The sequence below is a fragment of the Cupressus sempervirens genome, chromosome 7 (assembly GCF_028749045.1).
Source record: "Cupressus sempervirens isolate cs-2001-9-10 chromosome 7, ASM2874904v1, whole genome shotgun sequence".
In the NCBI taxonomy this organism is placed as follows: Eukaryota; Viridiplantae; Streptophyta; class Pinopsida; order Cupressales; family Cupressaceae; genus Cupressus; species Cupressus sempervirens.
Window position 1 is genome coordinate 15,695,907 of NC_143124.1, and position 18,310 is coordinate 15,714,216.

General features: G+C 37.7%; 1 protein-coding gene across 1 annotated transcript; it reads left to right on the forward strand.

Moving 5' to 3' along the window:
* Positions 1 to 8,639: 8,639 nt before the first annotated feature.
* Positions 8,640 to 12,683, forward strand: LOC149545186 (disease resistance protein Roq1-like). The gene is made up of 5 exons (XM_089790568.1): positions 8,640 to 9,550; positions 9,779 to 10,862; positions 10,969 to 11,310; positions 11,409 to 12,455; positions 12,545 to 12,683. The coding sequence occupies exons 1-4, from the start codon at positions 8,766 to 8,768 to the stop codon at positions 12,423 to 12,425; spliced, it is 3,228 nt and encodes a 1,075-aa protein (XP_089646694.1). The 5' UTR covers positions 8,640 to 8,765; the 3' UTR covers positions 12,426 to 12,455; positions 12,545 to 12,683.
* The last annotated feature ends 5,627 nt before the right edge of the window (positions 12,684 to 18,310 follow it).

Here is an 18,310-nt window from a genome sequence, read left to right on the forward strand (position 1 = left end):
ATGCACAACAGAGAACAAGCAGCGACAGATTTTAAAATACACATACACATATTAAAAGGCCCCATGCTAGCAGATATAACATGTCAAAGCACATGAGTAGAACTAGTGAGATGAAACTCATGCCAGTATAAAGAAAAAACTCACATGATGAAAAAAGACAGAGATCTCAGGCATAAAAGAGTGGAAGATTGTGCTTAGAAGAAGCCGTTTGGATTTGGCAGGACAGGGGACATTCAAGCAATTAAAAGAAAGTGTTTTATTAGATGTGAAACAAAGCAACTGGCTCATCAATTAAAAGAATGAAGCTGTAGTAAAGCTTGAAACCCATGCTATTGTAAAGAAGCTGCTAGGAAATAGACGGCATGATTTAGTTGAAAATGCCAAGTTTTAAAACCTCTAGCAAATATTTTGAAACAAAAGAAGTTTTAAAACATTGAACATAAAATGAATCACGTTGTCCATGCAAAGATGAAGAACTTGCAGCCAAAACAAAATAGAAGTCTCAAGCCAACAATGAGGCAGTCAGCAATAGAAATAAAGAAGCGCCACAGCATTAAAAATGGGAGTCGATTGGAGCAGCTAAGATAAAAGCTAAAACTCACGCATGAGAAAAGAAGTTGCTGGCCAAAGAACAGTGAGATATCAATATCCCACATTGGGCAGACGTGAAACTTTTTAAATGTTCAAATAGAAAGACACTCCCATTGCATTGTGTCACAAAGAAAGGTGCTTTTGTGAGGCAAGACATGCGCGGGTGGGGCCTGTGGTTGGCTGGCCGGATAAGACAAAAGCAATAATTTTTAACAAAGTAGACTGCTGGGAAAGGTCGCCAGAAAAGTAAGAAATCCGGCTAGTCGCTACCTCGCTAGCCGGAAATTTCTCGAAAATCCGGCTAGCGAGGTAGCGAGTCGCCGGAAAATTTCGAAAAATCCGGCAAGGGTCAGTATGCAACGTGGGTCCCATGTGCAATTCCATCAGCGAATCTGATGGTGAAAAGTGGCGGTAACAGAGTAAATGGACAGTGATGTGGCGGGCAAATGGCAGGAGCGCACCAGATTGCGCCATGTGGCAGATCCGACGGTTCGCGTTACCTCGCTAATCGAAGTTGCTCACCGGTTAAGCATGGCGAAGTAGCGAGGAGAGGACACGTGGCGGATGATGCAGACCATGTAGGCCAATCACAGAGTGACACGTGGCACTTGGTCAAATGAAGTTTGACCCCGGATTCAGAGGATAAGGGAAAATTTCAAAGGAATTAAAAAATAATTTTTTAAATTATTTTCTAGTGGGTGTGCACGTTCAGAAAATTTTTTAAATTCAAGAGGTCATTTTTACAAAGTCTGAACATTAGAGATTTTTAAAATTTTGAATTTTTAAAAATTTTGAGTTGCAGACCTAAGCATTTTATAGCTAGTGGGGACATTTTTCAAATGGCAATTTCAGGCACTTCCGGTAACCAAAATATGAAGTGTTATATATCGCCGGAATCGGGAGAAGATGAACTTTCTTATTCTGGAGTCAGTTTTTGCACAGCTATCAGTTAGTTTGAGTTACATGAGGTTTTCTATCAGGTACTTGAATTGCAACTATATTCAGACCAGGAAGTTCAGTTTTGTTTTTTGTCAAGATAATGACCTGAATATCAGTAAAAAGATAGTTGAAATGTAGTTTGGGTTGAAATTTGAGCGAATTCATTCAGTAAAAAACAAAATTTCACCAGCATTTCAGTGGATAAATCAGATATTTTGGTGACTCAGCAAATTTCATCATTCAGAAACAGACATTTGCAAATCAGTTGCAAAAAAATGATGAAACAAAATCAGATCAAGATGGGAGAAGGAAGGAAGAAGTTTTCAGTTGCTAGAAGATTGATTTTCAAGTGGACACTTGTCAAGTAAAGATCAAATCCGGGATTTCTTTCTGGTCTATATCTTTCTTTCTCTGATACTTTGTAGGGGTTCCAGTTTTTGCACTGAGAAACCATTCTTCAGCATTTCTTCTTGTATTGAACAGCATTTTAAGTTTTGCAGGATAGTTCTTTTCTGTTAGGTGATCTATGAGTTATTTTCTGTACATTTCATGTATTTGATTTCAAGGAAAACAAATAAAGTGTAGCAAAAGTTTGAAGTTCAGTTTGAATCTTGTCTCCTGATTATGGCTCTGTTATTTCTTCTAATTTGTGATCAAAGAGCATGAATTAGGTTGCATTACATTTTGAAATGTATGTGGTTAAAATGTCTTGCTTATGGAACAAAGAACCATGTAATTGCTTGATATTTGTCACAGGGTTTGCAGATTTCATGATAGGATTTTCTGAGTATGAGATTCATTCTGTAGCAGATGTCTATTCACAAGGTGAAAGATAGATCAGGGATCTTGATGTAGAGATATGTCTAAGGATTCCAGGAGATGTATGGTTATGACTCATTTAATTGCCCAATAGATAAGGCACTGGTCAAAGATAGGATCATTAAGTTCTGTTGCTCATACTTGGGTCTTGCTGATATCAACATATTAAATCAATTTTCCCTTTTATGTTGAAAGCTGTTCAATGTTAACCCGCACTTAGCTTGCCAGTTTCATGAGTTATGTTCTTAGCTATTTCATGTTTGTGATTCCTGGTTGAGTGTAGAAGATTTAGGGGTTTCATCTGCTTTTATAGATCCTGAATATGGTTATTGCACTGGTCACATAGTCAGATCTAAAGAGGTTCACCCACCTAGGTTTTGCAGAGCCTGAAGTGCAGAAGGAGTATAGCCTTATAGTTGGCCTGGTGTCTGAATGGGCATGTTGAAAATGGGAGTTAGCTGCCCCTAGATGTGCTTTGTTCTCATCAGGGTAATTGGAAATGGGTAACGTTTTCAAACACCAACAAAGTAGTCAGTAATGAAGCTTCCCCATCTATAATATCACCTCCATCTCCCATAGCTATCATCCCCATACCATCCATCAAATTTCTTAAAATCCTTCCAGTTCCCGCAAGCATCAAAATCCCACCATCTGTCGAAACCCTCCAAATCCTATCCACATCACCTCCAAGCATTTCCCAAATCTCCCATAATGACCCTTATGCATCCATCTTCTACTCACCCATCTCCACTACTGAATCTCCCATCTATCCATCCGTGGCCTTTGAAGAGTCCATCCCTTCACCTCTTATCGCACCATCCACTCCAAACCAATCCTATCAAGATCCTGCCCAAAAGCATGTTGACATCCCCCAAAGCATAAACGAAGATATCATCGTACCATGTCTTCCATCCATAGTGCAGTCACTATCCCCTCCATCTCCAAAACCTCAAGCCATACCTCCTCTACTGCAGGATATCTTTTCATCCCATCAGCTAAATCAAGATCCTATCCTACCATCTCCTCCACTCCATGCTTCCATATTACCACCTATCCAAGCTATTTCACCATCTATAATATACCCTCTCTGGTTCACTTACATTCGTCCATAGTGGCCTCCTCTCAGCAAAATAATTAAGAATAGTATCTCCCTATTGCAGTACATCTGATAAAGCACTTCCACCATTTTCTGCAAGCAAAAAGTATCCTCAGCTAGTTCAAATGCTCAATCGATGGCATTATCAAGGTCAAGGTTTAGGACCGCAAGAGCAAGGAATCAAAAAGCCTATTATTGCACAAAAAAATCTAGGATTTCATGGTCTTGGATATGTATCCAAAGGCTCACCATCTAAAGGTGTTGGTACACCACACCCCCAAACCAAGCCTATCTCCAAACCCCCCATGCCAGCCTCCCATCACTCCTTCAAGAAATCTTATGTCATCCCCCCTCCACCATCTTTGCAACCTAAAACAACCTACCATATCCCCCCTTCATTCGCTAAATCCATTTTGGGTCCCTATGTCCCAAAATCTACCATCCTCCATCCTCCTATCAACCATCATTCAAATCCTATTCCCTCCATTCCTATGCAAGATCAGCAAAGGCACATATCGAGGCACATCATCCATCATCATCCCCTTACACGCTCTCCCATATCCTCTCCATCTCACAAAGCTTCTCCTAACCATCTTCCCAAAGCTTACCACAGCAATGTAAATGCCAACTTCAAAATGCATAAAGCTAAAAATCCACATCCTAGGCAATCATATGTCTATTCTAAAAGACATACTCCAAAAAGGAAAAATCCAATCAAAGAATGCAAAATAATGCAAAAGCCTATGAAAAGAAAATCCAAAACCATGTGGATCCCAAAGAAAAAAGTTGAAACCCAATGCATAATGGCATCCACCATTACTAATCCTCCATCCAGTGACTCATGTCCCCCATCTCCTAACTCGATCTTGGGTGCCTATATCCCCAAGCACGCTTCCACAAAATCCTCCATCATGCCTGCATCTACCATCTATCCCCCATATGCTCTTTTCACACCCATCCCAACATGTGCCAATGTTACTCTTGCAAGCATCTCCATCTCATGCTCCTTTCCAGCTTTTTCAACCCTCCATCTCCTACCATCAATCCCATCTAATCCAATCTATTGCATAAATCACACATCCGGTGTACCAACAACTAGCAACAAAATTGAATATTCCAACAGCCAGTGAAAAATCCCAAAAAAGCCAAAATAGTTGAAGAAAGCCAAAATCATTCCAGCTAAGTCCAAAGTCAAAAAGTCAAAAAGTCAAAAAAAAAAAAAATAAAGCGTCCACTGGTAAAAACTTGGCAATTCAAGTGCCTTGGACAAGTACCATGATGAAAACTTGGCAAACAAGCGTCATGCGTAATCCCGCCATCCCTAGCTTAGCCTATCACCATCATGCTTTTGGTCATCTCTTGACATCCAACTCCATCTTCCAATCTATCCACCTATCCTCCACCCTCCATCTTCCATCTCACACCATCCACTTATCTCCTGCAGCTTCAGCCAACCATCCCAGCTATCATCCATCTCCCTAGCCCCTTCAGCTTTTTCCATCCTAGCTTCAATCCTATCACATCTATCATAAGACCTCCTTCCACATGTTATCTTCTGATTGGGGGCACTATATTCCTTGGAGATCTTGTCTTGTCCATCCTCCCTTGTCGTTGGTATCTAGCTCTAGTATATCCTCATGCAAACCCAATGTCATCTCTTTATATCCATCATAATCCTAGCTTTCTACCATCCTATCCAGCCATCTCATCCTGCTCCTCTAGCTATCCTTGGTCACAAAATCTCTCATCATCATTGGATGCATCCTGCCAAATCCATATCTTTCGCTATCACCCCACCCTTAGCTTTTGCATCTTGCACAACATCGAACCATCCCGCTATCCTATCATCCTGAGCTTTTTTCTGCTTGTAACTATCTTGGTCAGCTTCAGCTTGTAAATATCTTGGTCTGTCAACTTGTACATCCTCTTTAGCTTAGTACCATTGTATCTATCCAGCTTTTGTGTCAGTTCCTCCTTGATCAACATCTTGCACACATCGCACAACCCTTGGTTAGCTATTCCAATGCATCCTTTAGCTAGATCTCCTTTCACCAAAGTGTTATCCTTCTTAGTTCAGCTTGCCAAACGCATCACTCATCTAGATCCATCAGCTTAGGTGCTCTCCGATAGATCCTTGTAGGATATAGCTTTCCTCATGTCTGATCTTGGTCCGTTAGTACCTCGTCCTATCCATCTCGTTGGCGAATGTTTCTCTTTTAGATTTTCACTTTCTTTTGATTTGGAATCTTCCCTTTTGGGTCTTGAAGTATCTTTTCCAAACAATCTTTTTGTTCCCTCCTCAAGGTTGCCACGATCTTCCATATCATGGTATGCTACGAATGGAGCACTCTGAGCGTACAGTTTTGATCAAGTCTTTCGTTTGTTTCTTTTTTTGCTTGTGGGTTACCCAATGTCGGTTCCACACTATTTCCTTCGGGTTTCATGTGTGATGCTGGGGCAATCCTTGTGTGTTTTTTTTGAGTTAGTCTGTCAGTCCTCTGGATGGTTGGTGACACGGCCTTGATGTTCTTGGTAACCTTGGCAATTAACCAACAATCCTATAGCAAATCTAGTGCTCAACTACATGGTGGTACTTCTCTTTGAAGTATCCCCCTGCTCAAAAAGATTCAATGGTTTCCCTTCATCTCCATTATCCCCCATCCATATCCAACATCCCTCTCTCCTACCCCAGCTTATGCATCAGTATCTCTTTGAATCACTCATCACTCTTAGCTTTAGGGATCCACAATCCTAGTCTTAGGGATCCACCAATCCAATCAACCCACCAAGCCTCATCTTTCGAGATCCACAATCCTAGTCCTAGGGATCTCCGAAACCCATCTTCCGCCAATCTGACTCTTTGAAATCTTGTCGCATCAGCTTTATAATCCCTCATCCTTCTCCCTATCCTGGATTCCTTTTTATAGCGCTCCGCTCCTTCATCCTCTGCAATCCCTAAGATCTTAAGCTTGCTTCCTCTTGTGCCTCTGATTCTCCCTTTATCATTCTCCCGTAGTGAGAGTTTGAGCTAACTAAACCTCTTCTCTTAAGCCAATCTAAGTCTTCTTGCTCATCTCGAATTCTTGTACTTTTCAAGAAGTTGTCGAGCCTCGCTTTCTCTCCTCGCTGCCTTCTTGAGGGGGCATCTTGCAGTCCATTCTCTCCTCTTCTGCTCTAGCCTTGGGCATCTTATTTTCTTATCTTTGACGCCATGCCACTTGCGGCATCGCATCAAAGAGAGGCAAAATGTAGACACCTAAAAACTTTTAGAAAATAAAGTATTTTTATTTTCTGAAAAAAAGTCCCTAAGGACATCATCATTAATTAATTAATTAATTATTTAATTTATTTATTTATTTTTATGCCATTAAATCCCTTTATCTTAATTAAAAATATTTAATTAAGGAATCCCTCCCAAAAATGTTTAAATCTTATTTAAACATTATTTCCTTATTTATTAATTATTTAATTAATAAATTGACCAAAAAACTCAAAATAAATAAAAAATTTATTTTTTGCCCAAAACTTGGCCAATTTCCTTAAGACCACTAACCTCTTCCAAAATCTTTTAATCCTTCTTTAATTTTGATTAAAGGCTAATCCCATCATTTCCTACCCCTAATCCCAACTCAAAATATTTAATTAAGATTAAATATTAATCCTCATGTTTATTAAGCCTTGCATCTTAGCCCTCAATCCCTCAAGCCTCTTGCCTATAAATTGGATCCTTCCCCTTTGCAAAACAACACAATCCATGAAGTAAAGTCATAATGCCATTTTAAGAAGCCATTTTACATCAAAACTATACACTCACACCCAAATTCCAACTCCATTTGAAGCCCTTTTTGAAGCATAAGTTTGAGCATACATCCTATCTATTTAGACAAAGCTACTCAACAAGAGAGCTTCTCATTGAGAGAGCCCATTAATGGCTCATATTCTCAATTGAGAGCTCATCTTAGTCTATCTTGAAGTTTATGAATTTTGTTTAGTTTGTAGAAGCTTTATTTAAATTTGGTTTCTATTAGCATACTAACATTGCTCATATACAGTTATGACTTGGACTTCTACATATTGGAAATAAATATCAATACAAGTAGGCAGGCCAAATGATGATAAAAAAAAATGGGTTTCATATTTTTATTTTTATTTTTTAAAACAATACAAGACATGAGAAAACATAAGATTCCAAATTGACAATCCATAAAATAATAAAATGATCAAACTTAAATTATTTCATAGAAACAATCACAAAAGACTAGTCAACTTCAATGTACCAAACTCCAAACAACAAGCTATGTATTGAATAACTTTTATGTTTATGAAAATAAATATTGATAGAGAAATATAGACCTAAATATGATACGAAAAAAAAGATTATTTGGTTAGAAATTTTCCTTTACAAAATAAGCTCTCAACAAAATAAAATAAAATTGAAATAAAAAATAAAAAATGATCAATTTTATTGTTTTCATTGAAATAACCTTAACAATTGACAAAATTCAATTAATAGAAACATCAAACAACAAGGTATTGTTTGAATTGGGATCTGTCTAATTATACACTAAAATCTTAGAATATACAAGAAGCATTCAATAAGTAAATTTTTATTTTTCTTTACAAATTTTATTTTGTTCAAAACAAAAAAGAGAGTAAATTTCAATTTTGTACTATAAAATGAAACATTATTTCCTATCAAAACTAACATCTAGATTACTTACATGTTTTCTTATTATTTAATATTTGTTTCCATTATCGTTAAGTCACAATTTAAATAAAACGTTTATCATAGAAAAACTTCAGATCTCGTAGTCTCTCTAATATATTTGTATAATAGTCACTAACAATTAATAATAAAAATTAAAGAATCCAATAAATCTAATATTAAAAGTCCTCATCATACTAAATTATCATTTTATATTAGAAATGAATCTACATGATATTCAATATTAAGAGTATAATCTATAATTTTATTTTACATAAGACTCTAGTTAACAAGTATGATAATGATTTATTTTCAAGAACAGAATATATTACGCCATAATAATTCAAAGCTTAAAAAAAATACTTATTGACTAAACAATTAAAAGTTTATTAAATTACACCATGCTGACTTTGATTGACTTTAAAGTAGTAACGTGCACGACACTTCTCTGAGATGCTGCTGCGTTTCTACCACTCGTTTTCCTCTCTTTTAAGACCACTTTTCCTCCTCTTACAAATAAATGCTGACCCCTTCATCTCCCCACAACTACGAGTCTTGTTTCATTGCAGTTCGTCTTTTCATTGTGTCTGTCTGTGGCAGTTAAAGTCCAATTACATGGCATCTCACTCTTCTTCCCAGGAAATTGTTCCATCTCAATCTCGATCTACTTCTGCTACACGCTTGGTGAGATTGAGATCTCTATTTTCATCCCGTTGTAATTGCTTCAATTGCTGTTCAGCCCAATCCACCGCATCGACCACCAGTACTCAGGCTACACATGCCTTTCAAGAGATCGCACCATCTGCTTCTACTCTTAATTACGACCCTGAGCCAGATGTTGAAGATTCAAATGTTTCTGAACCAGCTGCCCCATCTACTTCTACTTTCGCTAGTAACACTCAACATACAAATGCTTTTGAAGGGATCGCACCATCTGCATCGACAATGCCAGAGAGAAAGCTGCCATACGATGTTTTTATCAATCATCGTGGCCCAGATGTGAAGCACACACTCGCGGCCTCTCTGTATAAAACCCTAACTGTCATGGGATTGAGGTTTTTCCTTGATAGAGAAGAGCTTGAACTGGGGGATTTCTTGCCTGCAGAGATACAAGAGGCGATGCGCACTGCCTCGCTTCATATAGCTATCTTTTCCCAGAATTATGCGCAATCCCCATGGTGTTTAGCAGAGCTTGCTTTTATGCTCAAAACGGGCACTCAAATTGTTCCCGTTTTCTATCACATCGAGCCTGATGTTGTCAGATATGCTAAAGAATTTTATGCGGAAGCGTTTTCCCAGCACGAAGAAAAGGGTAGATACACCATAGAAAAGCTTCGGGACTGGAAGAATGTTCTCAGGAATGTTTCATATAATTTCGGCGACATCATTCGAAATGAAGAGTGAGTAAACAAATACCCTGTCTTCATCGCCTACTGCTTTTTCCTTTGAAATCATCTTCTGCACTTGCTGGATGTTTCTTTTCTTTGACTTCCATTTCATTTTTCTCTCACTGTATCATTTCTTTATTTCTTTATTCATCTTTTGCATTAAAGATGTTTCGAGTTTCAAAATATGTTATTTGATTTATTTTTCCCCTGCTTCATTTTGCCCTTGATATAAATGTACAGTGATGAGGGGAGGTTGCTGAAGAGTGTAGTTAATCGTGTTTTGAAAGAAATGAAAAATGTGCCATTTGAGGTTGCCAAGCATCCAATTGGACTAGATGATGCTGTCAAAGATTTCGAAACGACAACGCTTCAGCCTGCAGTCAGTCAATCCACAGTGCAAATTGTGGGAATATGGGGCATGGGTGGCTCTGGCAAAACCACCCTTGCGAAACAGATATATAACAATAAATATACAAGTATGGATAAGTCTAGTTTCCTATTAGATGTCCGAGATGCTGCGTCCAGAAGTAGGTTGCATAAGAAACAGAAAAAGCTCCTAGAGGACCTCGGTCTTCCAGGAGTTTCAATTGAGAATATAGAAGAAGGGAAGAGGATTCTTGGTAGCCGTTTGCAATCTATTAGAGTGCTGATTGTCCTGGATGATGTAGATAATATAGATCAACTGGATGCTCTGGTGCCCAAGAGGGACAGTCTTGGATGTGGTAGTCTGATTGTAGCCACTTCAAGAGAATTTGAAGTCCTTCGATCTTGGGGCATCCCAGCTATTTATAAAATGAAAGCATTGGATCCAGCTCATGCTAAGCAACTTTTTTGCTGGCATGCATTCTTGCAACCTTCTCCATATGAAGGATTTGAAGATCTGGTTCAAAGCTTCCTAAATGTTTGTGATGGATTACCACTGTCTCTAAAAGTTTTTGGAGCACAGCTATATGGTATTCCCAACAAAGATTATTGGGAAACTCAATTTCACAAGATCTCTAGAATCTTACCAAAAGACATCAAAGAGAGATTGAAAGTCAGTTATGATGCTCTAGATGATGAGGAAAAGCAGATTTTTTTAGATATTGCATGTTTCTTTATCGGAGAGAATTTGAATTCAGCCATTGCAGCTTGGGATGGATCAGGGTGGAATGGTCTGCACAGCTGGGAACGACTTTCAAATAAGTGTCTTGTTGAACCAAATGATAACTTCATAAGAATGCATGACCATTTACGTGATTTGGGAAGAGAAATTGCAAATCATCAGTTACCCTACCATCTTTGGTCTCCCAAACAAATTATAAATGTTGATAATGAAGTACAGGTAAGATTACTACTTTTCTTTCTCTTTATGTTTGTTCTTGATTCTTGTTTTCATGAAGGTTAGTGTTTCCATTATAAAACTAATTCAATTTTTTAATATTTAAAAGAGAATTGCTGTTCGAGGAATAAGGGGCATAACAACTGGATCTGCAAGCGAGATTGAGGAGTTTCCTCAATGTTCCCAGCATGGAAAGCTCATAATTAACACAAACAGAGGGCCCTATAGCTTGGAACCCTCTTCCCTTGGCTTAAAATTTCTTCATATTAGAGGAAACTGTTATAATCCAGTAAGTCGTGATCTATCGAGAGAGCTGATATGGCTTCGCTGGGATTTTATTAGACAGAAAAATCTTTGGTCATTGAGTTCATTGAAAAATTTGAGGGTTTTAGAACTCTCAGGATATTATGAGAAACCTTACTTAACAGAACTTTGGAAGACTGACGAAAATGTAAGTATCTTTCTTTAATAAACTAAAATTTAAAGATTTACTTCCATCTTTTTATGATCGGTTAGTTTTCATTTGGTCTTATTGAGAAAGTTGTGCAGGCTCCTATGCAGTTAAGGCAGTTGGTAATGTCTAACTGCACAGAATTCCGAGGATTTCCAAAGTCAATAAGATGTCTCAGGCATTTGAAAAAGATAGTTGTGCGAAATGGCAACAAGATGAAAAATCTACCAGAAAAATTTTGTCTTCTTCAATCGCTTGAGCACTTGGAGTTAGATGGCCCAGAGTTATCATCGCTACCCAGGGGTTTTGGTGATTTGAGAAGCCTCAGGCATCTTGAGTTGCACGGTTGCTGGAAATTGAAAAGCTTGCCGGTTTCTTTTAAGGAGCTCACACTTCTGCAACACATCTACTTAGGTTTCTCTGATAATCTCAAGTTAGAGTCGGACATTCTAGAAAATATGACAAGGGTAGAGTATTTGAACATCCCGAATTGCACGCTTTCGGAGGAGTTGTCTCGTCACATTACAAATCAGGCGTCCTTGACAGAGCTCTCTTGTCGTTTGAGGGAGGTGCCAGTGAACATCGGTCAACTGAACAAGTTGCGAAAATTTGACATAGCGGGTACGCTGGTGACAAGCCTGCCAGCATCACTTGGAGATTTGTCTTCCTTGACTTCTCTTGAAATTTGGGGTTGTCCAAAGTTGGAAAGTTTACCTGACTCTTTAGGGCGCCTTAATCTTTTGCAGTATTTACGCATAGGAATTTCAGGAGTGAAGTCCTTGCCAAAATCAGTTAGGCAACTCATTAATCTTCAATCACTTCATCTAAGTCACAATCTCCGTCTCATTGGGATAGAAGTTCTTCCAAATACACTCGAGAGACTCTGGTTGGTAGAAAGCCCCGAGTTGGATGCGCTTCCCAGTTTTTCTCAATCATGTTTTCTCCGAGAATTTAAGCTGAAAGGATGCTACAAAGTAAAGAAAATAGATGGTCTGGAACATTGCACAGCATTGGAGGAGCTGAGAGCACATACGAGGTGGGAAGAGGCAGGTATAGAAAGTGTGGAGCACGTGGAGAGATTGACAAGTGTGCAACTCCAAGCATTCAGCAAATAAGGTGTTGCAAGTTGCATTCACAGCATGAAGGTAATAATAATTTATTGGCATACAGAAATCTAATGATTTCAACTGATTGTGCGTTTATTAATGTGTGTGATGTGCAATGAATTTTGCAGAAATGGCCAAAGAAAGAAGTAATAGTCTGCACACGAGCGGCCCCTGATGCGGCCACACTTTTAAATTCCTTTACCTTTCCCAATCTCTCTGTGGTTGACTCCTTCGCTCAAAGGAAGATCACATCCAACTCATCACTGAAATGGCCCTCCACCGCTCCTTGCTGCATTCTTCTGTGTTTTGTCGTGAATTGTGAATCTGAAAAAACTGTATTGCAATTGGCAATCAGTGAAGAAAATACGCCGACTAAAACGACATTTGTCAACTATGGTCCGATGGAGGTGGAGAAGGGTAAATGGGTGTGGACAGCGCTCTTCACACAACATTCTACCCTCCACGACTTCCTTTCATCGAAGACACAAAGAGGGATATGCATATGGGATAGCTGGAACAGGGGAGAAGTGGGGGGAGAAGTGGAGGGAGTCTTTGTGACGGGAGAAGAGGAACGAGTTTGGCAGGCATTTCCTCATTTATGGTCTTCTCTCTCAAATTAAAATACTAGTGTCCATATGTATCGAAATCGATTTGGGGTCTAGTTCTATAATTTTTCTATTGAAAAAAGTTTCCAAATTATTTGTTACATAAATATGTATTTATAGTATTTGAAACATGTCATTTTATTTGTTAGTTATGTTCTTTTCTCATTTTTTAAGGTTTGTTTGCAATCTAAATAAGATGAAAATGATAGAATATTGATATAATTCTAAAACAATATTTTATGTGGAGTGGAGTCTATTAGATGACGCACTAATGAAAATCAACTTTGAGAATGTTTCCAAGGGAACTCAAATTTTTTAAGGGTTAAGTAAGATGCCCATAACCTCAAGTGGTTGTATTATTATAATCATAGATAAAATGTTGGAAACAAAAACAAATAATGAGGACAAGGCTAACATGATCCTCATGGAAGTTCATGTGGCTAAAGAATTATTAATTGCCACACTTCATCTTAAAGGTGACTCTTTATAGTAATTAATGACATCATAAAAGACAAGACCTAGCTTGAAAGAATATAAATGACAAATACTTAATATTTAAGTTGCAATGGTTGTTTTTTGTGGACATTGAAAATTAATAACAATTTAATAAAGTATTAAAACAACTTTATTGGAGCTTAATGAGGATTTGTAAAGTCATTTTGATTTTTTAAAAGGGGTTTAAAAAGGGACAATGAAAGGAGATGTTAGCAGATGTTTAAAAGAAGAATGATACATTTATTTCAATGTGTTTTCTTTTGTGCAAATTTCCATAAAGTAACTAAAATTATAAGAACTTCAATTTTCAAGTTTAAAGATTTAAAGATTTTCCAAGATAAAAGAGAAGGAAATAGGATGGTAAACACTCTAACTTAGGAGAAACATTAAATACAATAGACATGACAAAGATTTGACACAATGTTCAAGACATCTTAATCATGCAAGAGGACAATTTATATATTAGTGTTTGTTGGCAATAGTCTTTAAGTAGCTTTGGCAATAGTCTTTAAGTAGCTTTCTTTAATAATGAAGCAATAATTTGGAGTGCACAATCTTTAGTTCTTTAAATCAATACTTGTTTGATATTGATGCATTTGTGGTAGGCATTCAGGGTCCATTTGGAAGTGGCAATTAGACTGCAATAGGTATATGTTAATTCTTGAAATTTCTAATCTTTCATTTGGGTGCACTAAATACACATTAAGAATAGGAATACATATTCCCATTTTGGCCCAAAAATGAGTGTTTACAATTCCACCTAAATAGGTGGAATTGGAAAATATATTCCTATTCCAATTTTACTTTTTCATATTTGATGTAAATTTGAAGTCCATGCCCATGAACATAGCCACTAAGAGCCCCACAGTGATGGAAAATGTCCAATTGTGAAAAGTGGCATTGCTCTTGCATAAATCTTTGTTGGATTAGAGGCATCGATTTTGAATACTAAGATCACATGCTAAAACCTCAAGTCTCCATAGGGATATGAAGCATTTTATGACCTCACTAATAAGAGAAATCATGAGGATTTCAAAAATCCTTTGTCTTTTTTCCTTTATGGATTCTCTTGGACTCGTACATAATGAAATCGTGAAGAAATTTCAGAATGTGATCATATGATTTTGAATCATTCTATCAACATAGTTTGTCAACTATTTAAACTCCAATTTCAATTTTGTCTAACCAAATAGAAAATAGGAATACATATCTGATAGGGAGGTCGGATGAATCAATCATTGATTCATGCCCTTGGTCTTCTTACAAGACTCTTAGGGTGTCTCTCCCACACCACTTGTCACCTATAGGACCTTAATTGCCTAAGGATCCCCTTGTCTCTCTAGCCAACCCAACTACCAAGAAAGATTCCTTAATCAAGTCAAAACTTGATGCGTTCTCACTTCATTCAACATAGCCCTTAAAGCATCATAAAGGCTCTCACCCTCCAAATCTTGAACTAAGTCTTATAGAGTTGTGGAGGTATTGGAAAACACTTCAACTTAGCCAACTAGAGATGCTAGAAGTCTCATTTGATTCCTCTTCTCACACGATTTCATCATTTCTTCACAAATTGGCCTAAAAGGCTATTAGCCCCAATTAGGTCTCCTATAGCGAGAAAATATGGATTTTCTCCTTATCCTTCCAATATAACCCTACAAGTTTTCTTAGAATTCTTAGATCATGTGCCACCCCCTCAAGGATTTTTGTGGTCTTGGAGTCACCACCTTTTGTACAGTATCGTAACTCAATTTGAGTGATTTTAGGGGTTTTAAAGAGCTCTAACTGGTTGCTGCAAATTGAGAGTTCTAAGGTCATCAACTAGATTAGTATGACCACACCCTCTTTGTACAAATCTTGGCAAGAATCTCATCTTCAAGCCCCAAGTGGAATCATGGCTCTAGCTACCCACCTCTACAAGTTATGTTGTTATCCTCTTAGCCTTACCTAATCGAACTCACCATAGGCTCACCTAGGGAAAGGATTTAAAAATGGCTTCCCTGCATTTGAGGGCCCTTTCTTCTATACACATAATGTACATTGAGTCTACTCACAAATTGGATGGTGGGAAAGTGAGTTAGAACTCCATCTTTACCAACTGCTTGGACAAAACCAGTGATAGTGCAAAACTAAAACAATTTCTTAAAAGGATTACAAATTGATAAAGACACCTACTTAATGCCAGATAGAATCAAGAAAACAAAGTATTTACATGATGCACAAGTTGCAGAACTAACTTCTAACTCCTAACTACCTAATGTCATAGAAAACAAAAAAAAATTTCATTAAATTGCTCCAAATGTTGATTGCTCAAATGCTTAGTTCGTATTAAGGGAATCTAACCTTATTCACAGTTCTTGGCATGCCTTATATAGGATTGTTTGGTGGTTATCTTCCCCTTAGGGCTCTTCTCCATCAAATTGCAACTTTCTTAACAATGTTTTTGAAATATAAAGTGGCCAAAACAAGGGGTTCAACCCTTATAGACAAAGAGCTGGTAACTAGCACACTACCAGCAAAAACCAGCAGAAGACATCAAAACATCATAGAACAAAACTGATAGCCAAATACACCATTAAGTAACTTAACAACTATAGTTCTAACCATACTATGAATGTTCAAAGTATTAACTAACTTTTGACATAAGAAAACCAACCCAACCCAGAAACAACACACTACATATACGGTAACATCTATTCTATAGTTGAGATCTATAGTACTAATCATACTACTTAAGTTCAGGATATAAAATTGTTGGCACGAATAGGCCAACCTAAGTCTGAGTAATAGCTGTAGACTAGCATACCAAGTAGCAACAAAAAAACAAAATACAACCAGGATCAAAAGATCCCCCAGAACTATCATCTTATTTCTCATCCTTTTCCTTTCCTTTCCTAGCTAGTAGAACCCAAGCCCAATCATTAGCTAGAAACTTATAGAGGAACTTGTTATCCTCCATGTCCATTCTTGTTTCATCCTTCTCCTATGCCAACAATTGGAGGGTGGTAGCAGCAACATGAATGACCTTTAGTGCAAATTTAGAGAAGGAGTAGAACCCCTCCTCTAAGAATTTGACCCTTTGATCTAGCTAAGCAGTCACATCCTTTCATTCCTCCTCCTCCTTGTTTTCTATTTCCACCTTCTTATCCCCCTCATTAGTTTTTGCCACCTAGTTGTCATCCAACAAAGCCTGTGGGTTAGTAAAAACCTTTGGTTTTTCCTTAACCTAAGAGGAAATGGTGATAGGGGAGGTATCCTCTTTTCTACGTCCTCATATAAGGTAATAGGTTATAGGGTAAAGTTGGCCAACACATGAGTAGTGTTAGTTGTGATGGCATTACCAACATACACCTGGGTATTGCCGATAGACATCTACATATTATCAACATAATTCTCACTTTTTTCTTTCTCCTCTTTCCCTTTTTCTCACTTGGATTCAAAATGTCTCTCCTCCTCCAACACCCTTTCATTGTTCTTAGAGCTCTCCTCTTTCACCTCTTCAACCCTAAATCTATTAGACTTTAGCTTATACCTTGCTTGGGTTTTTGCAAGCCTTCTTGACCTTCTCCTACCATTTCCTCCTCCCTCCTCTTCTGAATCCTCCACTTCCATCTCCATTGGTTTTTTAACCTTGATCTTTTTACAATCCTTTTGTTCAATAACCAATTTTAGGTTTTTCTTTTTCTTATTATCTCTACTAGGGGAAGGGTGTGGGGTGTGGATTTTGGTTCCAGTGCTGGTACTTGGAGGGGAATTCTGATGGTGGTGCTAGTTGTCAACCACAACAACCCTAGGGGGGCAGAGGGCAAGATGAAACTAGTAAAGTCTAAAGATTAAGCCCTTGTGGATAATGGTGAAATTATGCCCCTTACTCCTCTTCTCCCTAACATCACTAATATTCTCTAGATAATGTAGCAGAAAAAATGGAATAGAAATGAAATCTCTATTTCTAAAATGATTCAAGAGGGGAAAGTGATAGTAATAATAAGCTCCAAACCTACCTTCAAGCGTAAGGTATTCCATAAGCACCAAACAACATCATCCCAAGGAGCCAATATCTTATCCCTCCTAAATCCTCCCCTATAGCGCATAGGTTCCATTTGTTTCCCTTTCATGGAGAACCCTGTGTCCATTGCAATTACATCCTCATTAACTTGAAATATAATGTCGTTTATGATTACCTTATGATCATTCTACCCATTCACAAACTGGATAGCACAATTTTTGTCATACCCCTCATCACCTGCATATAAGGAAGAAATCCCCCCTCCTTTAATAGGAACTAGGTAGCCATCTCGTCTTTAAAATTTTCAATCTTTGTGGGCTCCAGTCCATTCAAATCTCCACCCATTTCTTCCCCACTAATTTCTAAATCTCCTGCCTCAGTAATTCACATCTGAACCTCCTCGTCATCGAGCTTTATGTAAACAATGTTAACCCACAGCAACACAACAATGAACCAAATAACTTCAAAAAGCTCATTTTTGAGACACTTCAAAATCGCATTCAATTTCATTATGGGATTTGTGCATACTTAGCACCATTATTTTAACATCCCTAAAATCTCCGATAGCCTCAATAATGATATTTTTTGTACTTACAAAAAAGGAAATTTTTAAAATTTCACATTATGTTACCATAATGGTGAAATAACTCACACCTTAATTTACATCCATTCATTATCCAATTTGTATGATAGTGCCTCCTCATCTTTCCCTTAAATTTTTAATTAAATTTAGCAAATTTTGCCTTCCTAGGTATGACATTGCAAAAAATTGGTACTGACCTTTATTTGTG

Bases quoted from the DNA above. Each gene is read 5' to 3' on its own strand.
- LOC149545186 (XM_089790568.1), top strand. From the start codon at position 8,766: ATGGCATCTCACTCTTCTTCCCAGGAAATTGTTCCATCTCAATCTCGA. The intron at 9,551-9,778 runs GTGAGTAAACAA...ATAAATGTACAG, and splicing joins GACATCATTCGAAATGAAGA to TGATGAGGGGAGGTTGCTGA. The intron at 11,311-11,408 runs GTAAGTATCTTT...AAAGTTGTGCAG, and splicing joins TTTGGAAGACTGACGAAAAT to GCTCCTATGCAGTTAAGGCA.